Source organism: Eleutherodactylus coqui, chromosome 3 (assembly GCF_035609145.1).
Source record: "Eleutherodactylus coqui strain aEleCoq1 chromosome 3, aEleCoq1.hap1, whole genome shotgun sequence".
Lineage (NCBI taxonomy): Eukaryota > Metazoa > Chordata > Amphibia > Anura > Eleutherodactylidae > Eleutherodactylus > Eleutherodactylus coqui.
Genome location: NC_089839.1, coordinates 249,838,942 through 249,851,977, shown reverse-complemented (window position 1 = coordinate 249,851,977; position 13,036 = coordinate 249,838,942). Strand labels below are relative to the sequence as shown.

At 47.3% G+C, this 13,036-nt stretch overlaps 1 protein-coding gene across 4 annotated transcripts in view; it reads right to left on the bottom strand.

Moving 5' to 3' along the window:
* LOC136621629 (carboxyl-terminal PDZ ligand of neuronal nitric oxide synthase protein-like) overlaps positions 1-8,778 on the bottom strand; it is a 72,000-nt gene extending 63,222 nt beyond the window's left edge. For all 4 annotated transcript variants that reach the window (XM_066597256.1, XM_066597257.1, XM_066597258.1 and 1 more), the window contains exon 1: positions 8,540-8,778. In XM_066597256.1, the coding sequence (XP_066453353.1) occupies positions 8,540-8,644 (105 nt within the window). In that variant the 5' untranslated portion in view covers positions 8,645-8,778. The remainder of the gene's footprint in view (positions 1-8,539) is intronic.
* Positions 8,779-13,036: the final 4,258 nt, after the last annotated feature.

The window sequence follows — 13,036 nt, the reverse complement described above, 5'->3', positions numbered from 1 at the left end:
TGTTACTATATTCATCATTTACTTTAGTGATTATTCACTATGGGCACTGTTACACGGAGCGATATAATGATTCGCCCGAGCAAACAACGTCAGTTTGCTCTGGAGGTTAGTTTAAACACAAAGATAAGTCATTTATTTTCGGGATCATTCAGTCTGCTGTACAAGTGGATGAGAACGACTCAATGATTGGTGATTAAACCGAACGATTAGCAAGTGAGCCAACAACGATTTTCATGCAACGAACAATAAGAGATGAAATTATCGTTCAATCGTTGGTCGTGTTTACACTGAACGTTTATTGCTCGAATTCGAACAATCTAGCAAAAAATGTATAACTTTATTTTATTTTATTTTTTTTAAATAACTGCTCCGTGTAAAAGCACCCTATGCCTCTGCTCAGCCATTCTGGACAGGGATTTCTCATGGAATTGTAGATACGGAATGGAAAAGGTTTAACCATAAATCTGTACAGAAATCCATCTAGCGCCCGCTTAGACCGCGACAGATGCTCAGCAATATTATCCATTAATTATCCAAACATTACGGAACCAGTAGCACGGCCGCGGCGGCGGGCAGATAATTCTCAAGGTATCACAAGTGCCACGCTACTCAAGACTGCACTGAACCAACACTAATCAGGAAATAAGGACACAAGCAGCCGTAAGTGGAATAAAGATGGCCGCGGGCTTTGTAAAGGGATTACCAATTATAATATGAAGGCCATAAAATACTTCTATTTAAGTCAAAACACATTTCTTTTATAAAATTCATCATTAAATATTAATACAAGCAGGAATCATCAGCTGATAGCATGAAAATAGCGCCAGGAGTACGAGTCCAGCCCTGCATCTGTGGACATTTTTGTGAACCTGGCAAGCAAAACCAAAAAGGGGAAAAAAACATTCCTCAAAATAAAAAAATAAAAAAGTAAAAAAAAAAATAATGAGTACTGAGAAACCATGAAGGGGGGGGGGGGGGGGGGGAGAAGGATCCTCCTTTGACAACTGATCACGACATCCAGTCCGCTGGATGATAAGCTGATGGACATGGATCTCAAGTAGCGGACCACCATCCATCAGCTACTCATGACCTTTCCGACGGATACGTCATCAGTTAAAAAGGGGCAGAAAACCCTTTTCATACTGTGTGAACCCGGCCTGGAAGGGCTCTCGCTCAGCAATTCTATACATACATGGTACATTCATGGGTCACCGTATGTGGCGTGTCCACAGAGGCTGTAGTATGTACATGGGTGGCATGAAGGGTTCAAGGTTCCAGTTATTCTAGGTAGCCCCTACTACATACTGGTACGAGGTGCTAAACTTCAATTCTGCATACAGTTAAAAAAAAAATTTAAAAAAAAAAACACACAACAAATGCCCCCCTCTCCCTTTCATACGCCAATATATTGGGGTCACCGACACTGAAAAGGTGCCGGGAGCTAACTTGGCATCAGCACTCAGTATTGATTGGGGCACAGAGCGCCTGTAATCGCCACAGGGAACATTCACAGACGTGTCTCACATTGCAACACAATGTGACTGCTGGAGATGTAGAGTCACCCGAAGCCCATATCACACACAGCGCTCTATGGAGATTACTGAAACATAACGTATGCCTGGGAAAAGGTCTGTCTAGACAAATCACATTGTGGCCCTGAATTAAAGAAAAAAACTAAATGAAATATTCTACATACACACTCATGCCATTCACTAGGGTGTAATAATGGGAATATGGTGAAACTGAAAGTAGGTAAGGTCTCGGGGAATGCGGCCAATATAGCGAGGGTCGTGGTTGTTTTGTCCATGGATTTAAGGCCCATTTAGCCCCAATGATTTTCGCTCAAAAATTGCTCAATGCTGTCTTTTGAGCGATAATCGTTGGGTCTAAATGCGCGGACATCGTGTCGTTTTCGTTAACGAGTAGTGATGAGCGAGCATACTCGCTAAGGGCAATTGCTCGAGCGAGCATTGCCCTTAGCGAGTACCTGCCCGCTTGAGAGAAAAGGTTCGGGTGCCAGCGGCGGGCAGGGAGCTGCAGGGGAGAGCGGGGAGATCTCTCTCTCCCTCCCGCTGACTACCGCTACTCACCGCTCCCCCGCGCCGGCACCTGAACCTTGTCTCTCGAGCGGGCAGGTACTTGCTAAGGGCAATGCTCGCTCGAGCAATTGCCTTTAGCAAGTATGCTCGCTCATCTCTATTAAGCTGAAAGACAACGATGAGCCTTATCAGTGCCGCGCTGAGTTCTCAGCAGGATACCGCTGATACTATTGATTTAGCCGGTATCCCGCTCGGAGAACACAGTAGGAGAATGCAAAAGACAGCGCTCTAGCTGTGTTCTGCATACCCCCGCTCAGAGCGCTCAGCTGTATACCAGCTAAGCTCTCCGTGAACACAGCAGGAATATGCAGAAGACAGCGCTCCAGCTGTCTTCTGTATACCCCACTCAGAGCGCTCAGCTTAATACCAGCTGAGCGCCCTGAGAAGCAAACAGCTGTATACAGAAGACAATCGGATGGATTCATATACAAGTACTGTTCCTCTGTGATCATAGCTGGCTTTAGCTATGTGCAACCAGCTTATAGGGTCCACTAGGCAGAAGTAGGCTAGGAGCAACGGTCCCTTCTAGTTCTATCCGGCCAGATGATAATCTTCCTCCATGCAGCAGCATCCTGTGGAGTACCTGAATCATCCTCCTCCTGGCTCTGTCTCCTCCTCTCTAATGTTTCAAGATGCAGTGATCAGCCCACTTGTACCCCAGCAACATAATCTTTTAGTTACGATACAGCATTTATGTTATCTGCTAGGTTCTGGTACTGTATTTATGTAACAAGCATGGTTCTGCTGGACTAGTTTCTGCACAAGCAGTGCAACATAATTTTTCTCTTATGATGGTGGTCACCAAAATGCCACATAGGTTGCCATCTAAATGAAGGCCAGCACTGCCCGTCACACTGGCCTCTCCATAGTGCATTCCTTCTCATCATGATTAGATGGTGCACCTCTCTGTGACTCAAAATAAATGAATCAAACATCTAGCTGGCCATACAGAAATGTATTACTACCTGCCAAGACATGAGTAGGTAAGGACAATTCTTTCAGGGTTTATGCTTTATAATGGTCTACATTTTTTCTGTCTCAGATTAGGTTTTCTATACAGAAAACGGCATAGGGCTGAAAATGGGAGGAAACTATAGGGGTCAACATGTGATCCAGAGACCACTTTGTGCTATATACATTCCATCCCTGGCAGTCTTTTAAACCCTCTTTTGTACAATCTCCTTTTAGGCAAGGGATATACAGAGACAAAGTATCACTTCTGAATGTTTAACAGACTCACAAGTCTGCCACATTTTGATAAGGTACAGTACCTTATCTGTGAGGGGAGGCAAGTAGACCCACTAGAAATTAACTGGGTACATGCTTCACAATGTCTTGGCCTCACTACCAACTCGGACCCTTGTGTAGAAAGTTCCATTCAATCTAAGAGATTATAATATTGTTACAAACCTAAGTCTATCAAACAATAGGCAGGTAGAACAAACAAGAAATGAGAAGTAGTCATCTAGGTGCCAACACTGAGGGTCAACACTGACAAGGGGACTTTTAAAACAGGGACAAAAGGTAGAGGCTGAGGAAACCACCTGATGGAGGCACCAAAACAAATGTGAACAGAGCTGTTGCGTGAACACTCATTTGGCCAAAGGCAAAAGTTCCTCCATATGAGCATAAATCTTGGCCACCTCAAATGTACATGACTATTCAATAGGAAAAACGGGGACGAGGGGCTGCCAGACACTTATTATAGTGGCTTGTCTCCATGGCAGAACGAAAGAAATAAATCCAATGTGAACCGTCAACATTACCCCTGAAAACGGTCATTGGGGAAAAGTCAGGAGCCACCCACAAACACTAGATTGCTGGATTCTGTGGACTTTAAAGGGACATCACCACCTTTGAGCCGCAAACTATGTAAGAACTTTATTCTCACAAAGGCAACGCATTTCAGTACTGGAACGGGACCATCATCTGGCCTAAATACCTATTTAGGCCAGATGAAGGTCCAATGCCGGAAACTGAAATGTATAATTAGGCGAGATGACGGTCCTATTCCGGTATTGTGTCAAGTGGGGTACTATAAAGCTCTGTCCTAGGCCCAGTGGTGTTCAATCAAACACAATTCTGGAATGTATTGAGAAGCAAAGACTCTAGATCACGTGAGGCAATTATCCCGCTCTACTCTTCCTTAAAGGGGTTGTCTCGCGAAAGCAAGTGGGGTTCAGCACTTCTGTATGGCCATATTAATGCACTTTGTAATGTACATCGTGCATTAAATATGAGCCATACAGAAGTTATTCACTTACCTGCTCCGTTGCTGGCGTCCCCGTCTAATTTCGCTGGCTTCTGGCTTTTTTAGACGCGCTTGCGCTGTGCGGTCCTCTGCCTGGTGAATGGGGCCGCTCGTGCCGGAGAGCTGGTCACCGCGTCGTCATCGTAGCTCCGCCTCCGTCACGTGGTGCCGATCAGCCAATGAGGTGGCTGTATCGGCAGTGGAATGCGGAAGACAGATGAAGAAACTCCACGGTGCACCATGGGAAGACCCGCGGTGCACCGTGGGAGAGGACCAGCGGCGCCATCTTTAAAAGAAGAAATGAAGAAGCTGCAGAACGCTGATGCAGGTAAGTGCCATGTGCTTGTTAAAAACTAACACATGCTTTCTTTTTCACAGGGCATAATGCAGGGGTCCATTTAAAAAAAAAAAAAAAAAACGCTTTCGCCGCGAGACAACCCCTTTAAGGCCCTTTTAGACACAATCATTTTTGCTCAAAGCCATCTTTTGAGCGATAATCGTTGTGTCTAAGGCCGGCTGTCCACGGGCAATGCGGTATCCTACAGCGAAGCTCCTCCGCGGGAGCCGCCACCCGAGAGCAGGAGCTGCCGCCAAATCTACGCCGGTCAGCCCTATCTAATATAGATAATAATAATAATAATAGATAGGCTGACCACAGAGAATCGGGGCAATTCGCAGGGCAATGATTCTCCGCTCATAGACAGGTGCCGGCGCTTTCCATAGCAATGCTATGGGAAGCATCAGCCGGCTAATACACTGCCGTGGACAGGGGGCCCAACTGCACTGACATCGTGCAGTTTTCATTAAGCCGTCGCTCATTGTTGTCTTTGCATGCTGAAAGATCAGTTATCAGGGATTCACAGCGGGATACAGCTGATACTATTGTTTCAGCTGTATCCCGCTCCCTGATGACAGGCTGAGTATGAAGAACAGAGCGGTCCAGCTGTGTTCTCCATACCCTGGTCAGAGCACTCGGCTGTACAACAGCCGAGCGCTGCGAGCCGGGGAACAGCTAGATGCAGAAGACAAGCAGGGCACCCCGCTTGTCTTCTGCATCCTCCGCTTGTAGCGCAAAGTGATCGCTCAACGTTTGAGCGATCACCTTGCTCTTAGAACACAATGATTATCGCTCAAGAGATCTTTTTGAGCGATAATCGTTGTCTTAACCAGCCTTATGTCAGACCTCATCTGGAATACTGGGAGGTGGTGAGTTCTCCTTCAATGGAAGTCTTCAAACAAAGGCAGGACAAATACCTGTCTGGGATGATTTAGTGAATCCTGCACTGAGCAGGGGGTTGGACCCGATGACCCTGGAGGTCCATCCAACTCACCCATTTTATGATACTACTGAAACATGTTGCCTTTGTGTGTACAAAGTTCCTGCACCCAAAGCACCGCTTACTGCTCCTGTTCCTGCACGCCTCGGTCCTCTTCTCCCTGCGTTTCTTCATACTGTAGCTGTCTGCACACACCCTGATTTTCATTGCGGAGTCTGGAGCGGGCATCCGCCTAGTTGCAATCGATTGCAACTTTCTGCTCGCGTGAAAAAAAATAAACTAACATAAATCGCGTTATGCTCTATTTTCAGGCGAATTCCGTGCAAACGGCTTCCATTGAAGTCAATAACGGAAGTGGTCCGACCTGCGGTCCTTCCACAATCATCATTGCTGAAAGGTCACTGGATCCGTGTCATCGCCTAGCGACGGCGCGGCACATCCGCAGCACCGATTAAGAGACTATGGACAGGTACGCGGGGGTCACCGGCCAGGCACAGGGTTGGATTCCGACCAGTCCATGAGCAGGCGGCCATATAGTCGCACAGATACATACGGCCCATGATGTATCACAAGACAATTACAATGAGGTCCCCGGAGAAGTCGCTTGTGCCGGGCTCACTGCTCAGAACGACTCATTCACACCACAGGGTTTGTCCTCTGTATTTGGAAAGTCCCCGATGAAGAGCCGACCTCAGACAACAGAGCCGTTCACCCAGCAGATACTTGTATGTCCCTGTACAGTGCTCCCATAGCAGGCTGCGCTCCCCCTGCTGTGCAAACATGCAGCAATTCCATGTGTAACATAATACATACGTGACGGCAACGAGGATGCAAGTCTGGAACAGGATTCATATTAAGCTCCATATTTACATAGGCTTTTCAGAGTAGTCGAAGGGGTCTGCCTGTATGGTGCCCACCCTTCGCCATTCTGTTGGTGGTCTGCAGGAGGAGAGCCACCTGTTGATGTGCTGGTATGAGGCGAGTGCGATATGGGTCCAAGATACTCAGACTAATATTGCACTTGCGATTTTGCCTGTGAGTGTGATGCGTCTTGCAAAAAAAAACACAACGCAGCGCTGCACATCCAATTCTCAAGTGCATGAAAAAAAAATTTAAAAAACACCCCAAAAAAAAAAAACACAGACAAACACATTGTATCAATAGCAAAAAAGAAAAAAAAGAAAAAAAAAAAAAAAAAAAAAAAAATCGCATCGCATTTGCACGCACATCACACGGTATGCAACTGTGATGCGATTTTTTTTCTGATTCCATATAGAATAATGGGCCGATATCACGCTCGCCAACAGGCGATATCTCCACGGATGCGAGGCACTTGTGTGTTAAAACCGCCTCCCATCACTTCGAAGTAGCGATCCTCCGCCTCGGCTGACAGCCGGAGCGGAGGATTGCGGAGTGTTTCTCATGGCATTCCACTCGTGTGCACCTAGCATGTGGTGCGATGCTGCCGCCGGCTCCACAGAAGACGATGGGCGATGTGAGGGCACACCCAAAGATAGGACGGGCCGCAGTTTTATTTCCCCGTATCACAGTGTGGGAAGTAATTGCCCATTTGTATGATCCCATTGAAAAGGGGGTTCATGTTCGAGCGAGGGTTGTGCGTCTCGCCCATGTGAATCCAGCTTTAGGGCTCCTTGAAACAAGCGTATGTGCATTTGCGCACGCCTCGGCAGAAGTTTTTTTGTGTACCGAAAGAGGCTTTTTGCGCCTGTATCGGCGTATTTTACTGCACTTTTTCCGCTGACAGGACATGCGTGCAGCAAATAAAGACGCACCGCGAGAAATGTGTAATTAGCCGGAGTTCCAGATGTTTTTTTCCAGCAGAATTACGCAGTGTATTGTGTATCTCACGCGCATTTGCGCAATCTGCACGCTAAATAAAAATGAATTAAAGAGCAAATCTACAGTTGCATTGAAAAGTGAATAAATAAATCAGACATGCAGGTAACCATGGAAACCGGACACTCAAATAAACATGGAGTAATAAGAGATCTGATTTTTTTTGTTATACGCACAAAGAAAAGAACTTGGGTGAAACAATTGCGCACGAAAATCAGAGGAAAATTGTTTGCAAAATCAGACCAATTTCTCAAACACCGATGTGAATGAGCCTGGTACTGTGTGATATATATATATATCTGCGTGCGGTCTCATCCGTGCAGTGCGACATTTTCTGATGTAGTCGATACGCGCGGCCAGCGCTGCGGGTGACGACCCCCGACCCATCTAAGATCATGAAGGCAGATGTATGTAAATTATACATATATTTTCCACATAGTGGCCACTAACAGGGTAATGGTTGCCAATCGTCAAGGTGTCATAGGAAGAAGCCAGAGGTGTGCCAGCAGCACCTACCACCAGGACTACTGCAACCCTCATGCACCCCCCAGCCTGTGCCCAGCGCCCACTACCCACCATGAAGCTGCCCTCACCTTGCAGCCCCCCAGCCTGTGCCCAGCGCCCACTACCCACCATGAAGCTGCCCTCACCTTGCAGCCCCCCCAGCCTGTGCCCAGCACCCACTACCCACCATGAAGCTGCCCTCACCTTGCAGCCCCCCCAGCCTGTGCCCAGCGCCCACTACCCACCATGAAGCTGCCCTCACCTTGCAGCCCCCCCAGCCTGTGCCCAGCGCCCACTACCCACCATGAAGCTGCCCTCACCTTGCAGCCCCCCAGCCTGTGCCCAGCGCCCACTACCCACCATGAAGCTGCCCTCACCTTGCAGCCCCCCCAGCCTGTGCCCAGCGCCCACTACCCACCATGAAGCTGCCCTCACCTTGCAGCCCCCCCAGCCTGTGCCCAGCGCCCACTACCCACCATGAAGCTGCCCTCACCTTGCAGCCCCCCCAGCCGGTGCCCAGCGCCCACTACCCACCATGAAGCTGCTCTCACCTTGGCCTCAAAGCAGATGCCATGCTGGAATGCCTCCTCGTTGTGCAGCGGGATCCGCAGGTCGTGCCCGTCGTCCACCAGATTGTACCTGCTCTTGACTGGCATTGTGTAGTAGAGCCCGAGATGTGCCGGCAGGGTCCCATGCAGGGTGCGGACAGCGCACCGCGGCAGTCCCGGGAAGAGGAAGCGCAGTCCTGGCGCTGGGAGGACGCTTTCCCTCCGCTGCTGCTGGATGGGACTTCCCACTGTGGGCAGGAATGGAGGAGATTACAGGGAGACATCACGTTCTCCCCGCCCCGGCTCCACCACTAGAGGGCGTGGTGAGCTGGGAGCTTCCTCGGCTTCTCCACTAGAGGGCACCTGAAGTACAATGTCATTACTACGGTAAGCAGTGACCGGCTGATCGCTGGAGCTTCCCATCATCCGCACTCCACTGATGCTGCTGGAGGGGAAACATGGCTGCTTAATATGTGTGTGCTTCTAGTGTTTCGGCTGCGTAATTATACGCTGCATATTGATTTTGTGCGAAAATGCGCAGCGAATACGCAGGTTTATTTACGTACACCAATTGGGCTTCTATGGCGTGTAATACTCCCCAGGACAGAACATGCTACGTAATTTGTCACGCGATCACGTGAAAGAATATGCTACAATGGGTTCTATTTATTGAGTATTACATACGCAAAACTTCCACGTGTAATATGCGGCACAAATACACTTGTGTGAATGAGCCCTACGGCTACGAAAACATATAGGAGATTGATAAAAAAAAGTGTCTCCGCTTGCAAGTCGCAAAGTCAACCTGCACCAAAATCCGTGCGCAGATTTTCACACGGAATTTACTTGTTGCATCACAATAAATGAAATACAGGGTGAAAGTCTACGGCATGTCCGCAACACAAAGATTCAAGAATCTGCAGCACAACTGTCTTCTGCTGCGCAATTTTTCTGCTGTAAGGCTAAATTCACGCAGGCAAGTGTGATATCAGACCGTGAAGCTTGGCCCGATTACACGCTCGCCAACATGCAATTTCACCAATTTTGTTTAAAACCGCTTCGCATTACTTGGGGAAGTAGGGATCTTCCGCCGCGGCGGAGTGTATATGCTCCACGTATTACATGTGTAGTACGCGGCGCTAAAAGCCAATTGATTTCTATTGGGCCACTCGCATCTCTGTTCTTTTTCCCGCACGTATTGTGAGCATGAAAAAAAGCGCAACGTGTCTTATTTTGGCGCATAACAGGCACTAATATAGGCAATGGGGATTTAACATACGCATGTACATATGTTGCAGAAGCTGAGCCAGCAGCAGAGAGCGAGTACCAGATGGTGTATTAGTAGGCGCTGTGTGGAGAGCGGTCACTTAACGCCAAAGACGTGTGCCGATTTAGCCTGCTTTGAGAAAGTGATCAAAATAGTCAGCTGTGATGGCGCACTGATCAGTATGACCATCCCTGATGTCTGCCTGCTGGAACAGATGCTACAGGGCCTCAGGGACAAGGACGTACATGGTGTTGTCACAGGTCGGGGAAGGGATACCAATCTCCCAACTGTCTGATCAGTCCTTTATTACTCAACACCACAGGGAGGGTGGCTTTGGGTACGAAAGAAGTTCATCTTCTCCAACACATTACTCTACCCCGTAGGAGAAGTATAGAGCAGGAAGAGAAGGGGATATATAGATCCAGAGGCAGGAGAAGGGGCTACGCAACGTTCCTTCCATCACTAACCGCAGCTATTCTATGTGGGTAGCAAGGAATGTAGACCATCACCCTTAGGCACTTTGAGGCATATGAGTGCTTTTATCCTGCAGTCCTTGTAGAAGGACCGTCGCATAGCCCACATCAAGAATTCAGTCCATTACCGGGTGGCCACCCTCCTTGATTCTCGCTAGAAGGCCAAAGTGACGAACCTCATTTCAGCTGTGGAGACTAACCTCAAAATGAAGCCTCATCAGGACAGACTGTTATGCAGCTTGAGCACAGCTTTTCCCCATGGCCACAGGGATGCATTTGAAATGGATTGCAGCTCTGTGGCTCATGGCGGATGAGTAGAAAGCTGTTATAGTAGCACCACCATCGGTGGCAGAGGACATCTAACAAAGGTGTGGCATAGTTTTTTCAGCCCGTTGCAGCCTGCAGCAACAGCACAGGGTAGGAATGACAGTCACAGGCAGCACTTATCCATGATAGTCCAAGAGTATGTCAGCTCTTGTGTGGATGTATTCAGGCATGGCGTTGGCCCCTTTGACTTCTGAGTGTCTAAGCTGGACGAGTGGCCAGAGCTTGCACAACATGCTTTAGAGGTGCTTGCCTACTCCATGCCAGTGTGTTGTCAGAAAGGGTGTTCAGCACTGCTGGTAGTGTGATAACTGACAGTTGCATCCTCCTGTCCACAGACAATGTGGATCGCCTGATGTTTATAACAGTGAACCAGGCATGGATTTCACCTGCCTCCCCACCACCACCACCACCACCCCCTCTTTCCCCCATGGCAGATTTCAGTATTTAGCATGCTGACAATCTTTACTCACATATGACAGAGCATAGATTTATATCAAAGACCACACCGTGCCTTCAAGGTGCTGCTGGTCGTGGTGCTGCTGCTCTTATTCTCCTGCTGCTCTCCTTCTCCTGCTTCCACCATATTTCCTCCTCCTAATTCCATACAAATGAAAAATATGGAAATACAGAGCTATAGCTCTCATGTTTCCACGAGGAACACACTCTGCCAAGGTGTTGTTGCAGCTGTTGGCGGAGGAACTGCCGCTGCTCTCCTTCTCCTGCTTCCGCCATGTTTCCTCTTCCTTCTCCCAAAACGAAAATGTTCTAAGGCACAATAAACAGCTGTAACTCTACGGCTTTTCCTTGGAGAAGGTCCATGCTTGGCCATTCTGTTCACCTGGTAGAATTTGTCCTTCGCAATATTATCACATTGCTTGTAAAACAAGCAGCAGACCTGTTGTCTTGCATAGTTATACGAATTTTTTGGCAGCCCTACAGCTGTTCCTTGGAGCAGGCCCGTGCTGGAGTGTTGTCTTCGCCAGGCAGAATTTCTCCTTGTAAAATTTATGACATTGCTTTTGAAACAAGTAGCACACTTGTTGACTTCCTTGGTTCAATTTTTGATCTAGGAGACCCTATGTGGGCTTTCTTCTGTTTTCAGTGACCCCTGTGCTTTGATTGACTTCTACACCACTCTACACTATTTTGACCAATTTGTGGGAGGAGCACATTGTTCCCAAGATGTTTGGCTGTATCACCATGTTATTTGGGGGGCTTTGGCTGCATTGAGGACCTTCTAGAGAGCAAATTAGTGATTTTTACTCCAGTTGACTTTAATAGGAGGCTGAATAGGCCGTCCCAATGTATGATACATTTCTGTGAAATCTGCCCGATATTGACATGAACTGATTATTCCACTTATCGCTCATCACTACTCACTAGTTCATACCGCCTCAGATGGGTAAGCAATAAGCATGAAAATAGTGACAGATTTCTGTAAAGAGAATGTCAGTGTACAAAGGTGGCAGCATGCAGAGTCATCTAATACACCCGGCTTCTGCTTGTTTTAGTCGCTTTTGCCCAGACAGAACAGCATAGTCAACTGCAATATTCTGTCCTCCAAACGAAACATAAATGAATGGAAAGCGTGTTAAGAGGAGATACCGATGGTCTCAGTTTCACTAATTAAACTCTATGTTACAACCAGAGATGTATCTGAATGCCGTTTTTGACAATTCAGATGGCACCCGGTACAGAAAAGCTGGGTGCACACTGAAATACGGTAAAACGTATCTTAGACTTTAGGAGACCCTTTTTCCCTTACTTCTTTTTGTCATCCAAGAGCGGGAATGGATCCTGATACAGGGATGAAGGAAAATGTTCCAACAAGCCCTAGTCCCTAATAAATCTTCTGCACATTCTATTCTGTTTACCTGTTGCTATGCCTCATAACACTATGATGGATCCCTAGTGTCATTAGTACACTATAAAACCCACAGCTGTCAACAACCAGGGAGCCACATGTCTCCTGAGCCTCTTGTTGGTGAATACTATGTATCCTAGACGGTGACATTGGATTGTTTGCCTCCATGCGCTAAATCTATAGGTGGTTATTTATGGTTACATTTTTGATCCTGATGCAGGAATCATCCCCAATACCGCACGATGTATGAGAAAATATACTGCGCCAGATTTACTAATACTGTCTACAAGTTAGACAGTGCAAATTCAGATTAGGCAGTCTCAAAATATGCCTGATTTATCATAGAATGATAAACCTGTTGCATTATAAGACTGTCTAAGTTTAGACCGCCTTTTACTTGGCTTAGTTTACGCCAAAAATTCCACCCAAAATTTGGCACTATTTTTTTGCACAATTTAGGCTACATTTTTTTATTAACTAAGGGGAATGTTTATTTGTTGCACACAGCAAAAAAAAATCAGAAAGTATGTAAAACATCGAAAAAATGTTTGACAGTCGTCATGTGCAAT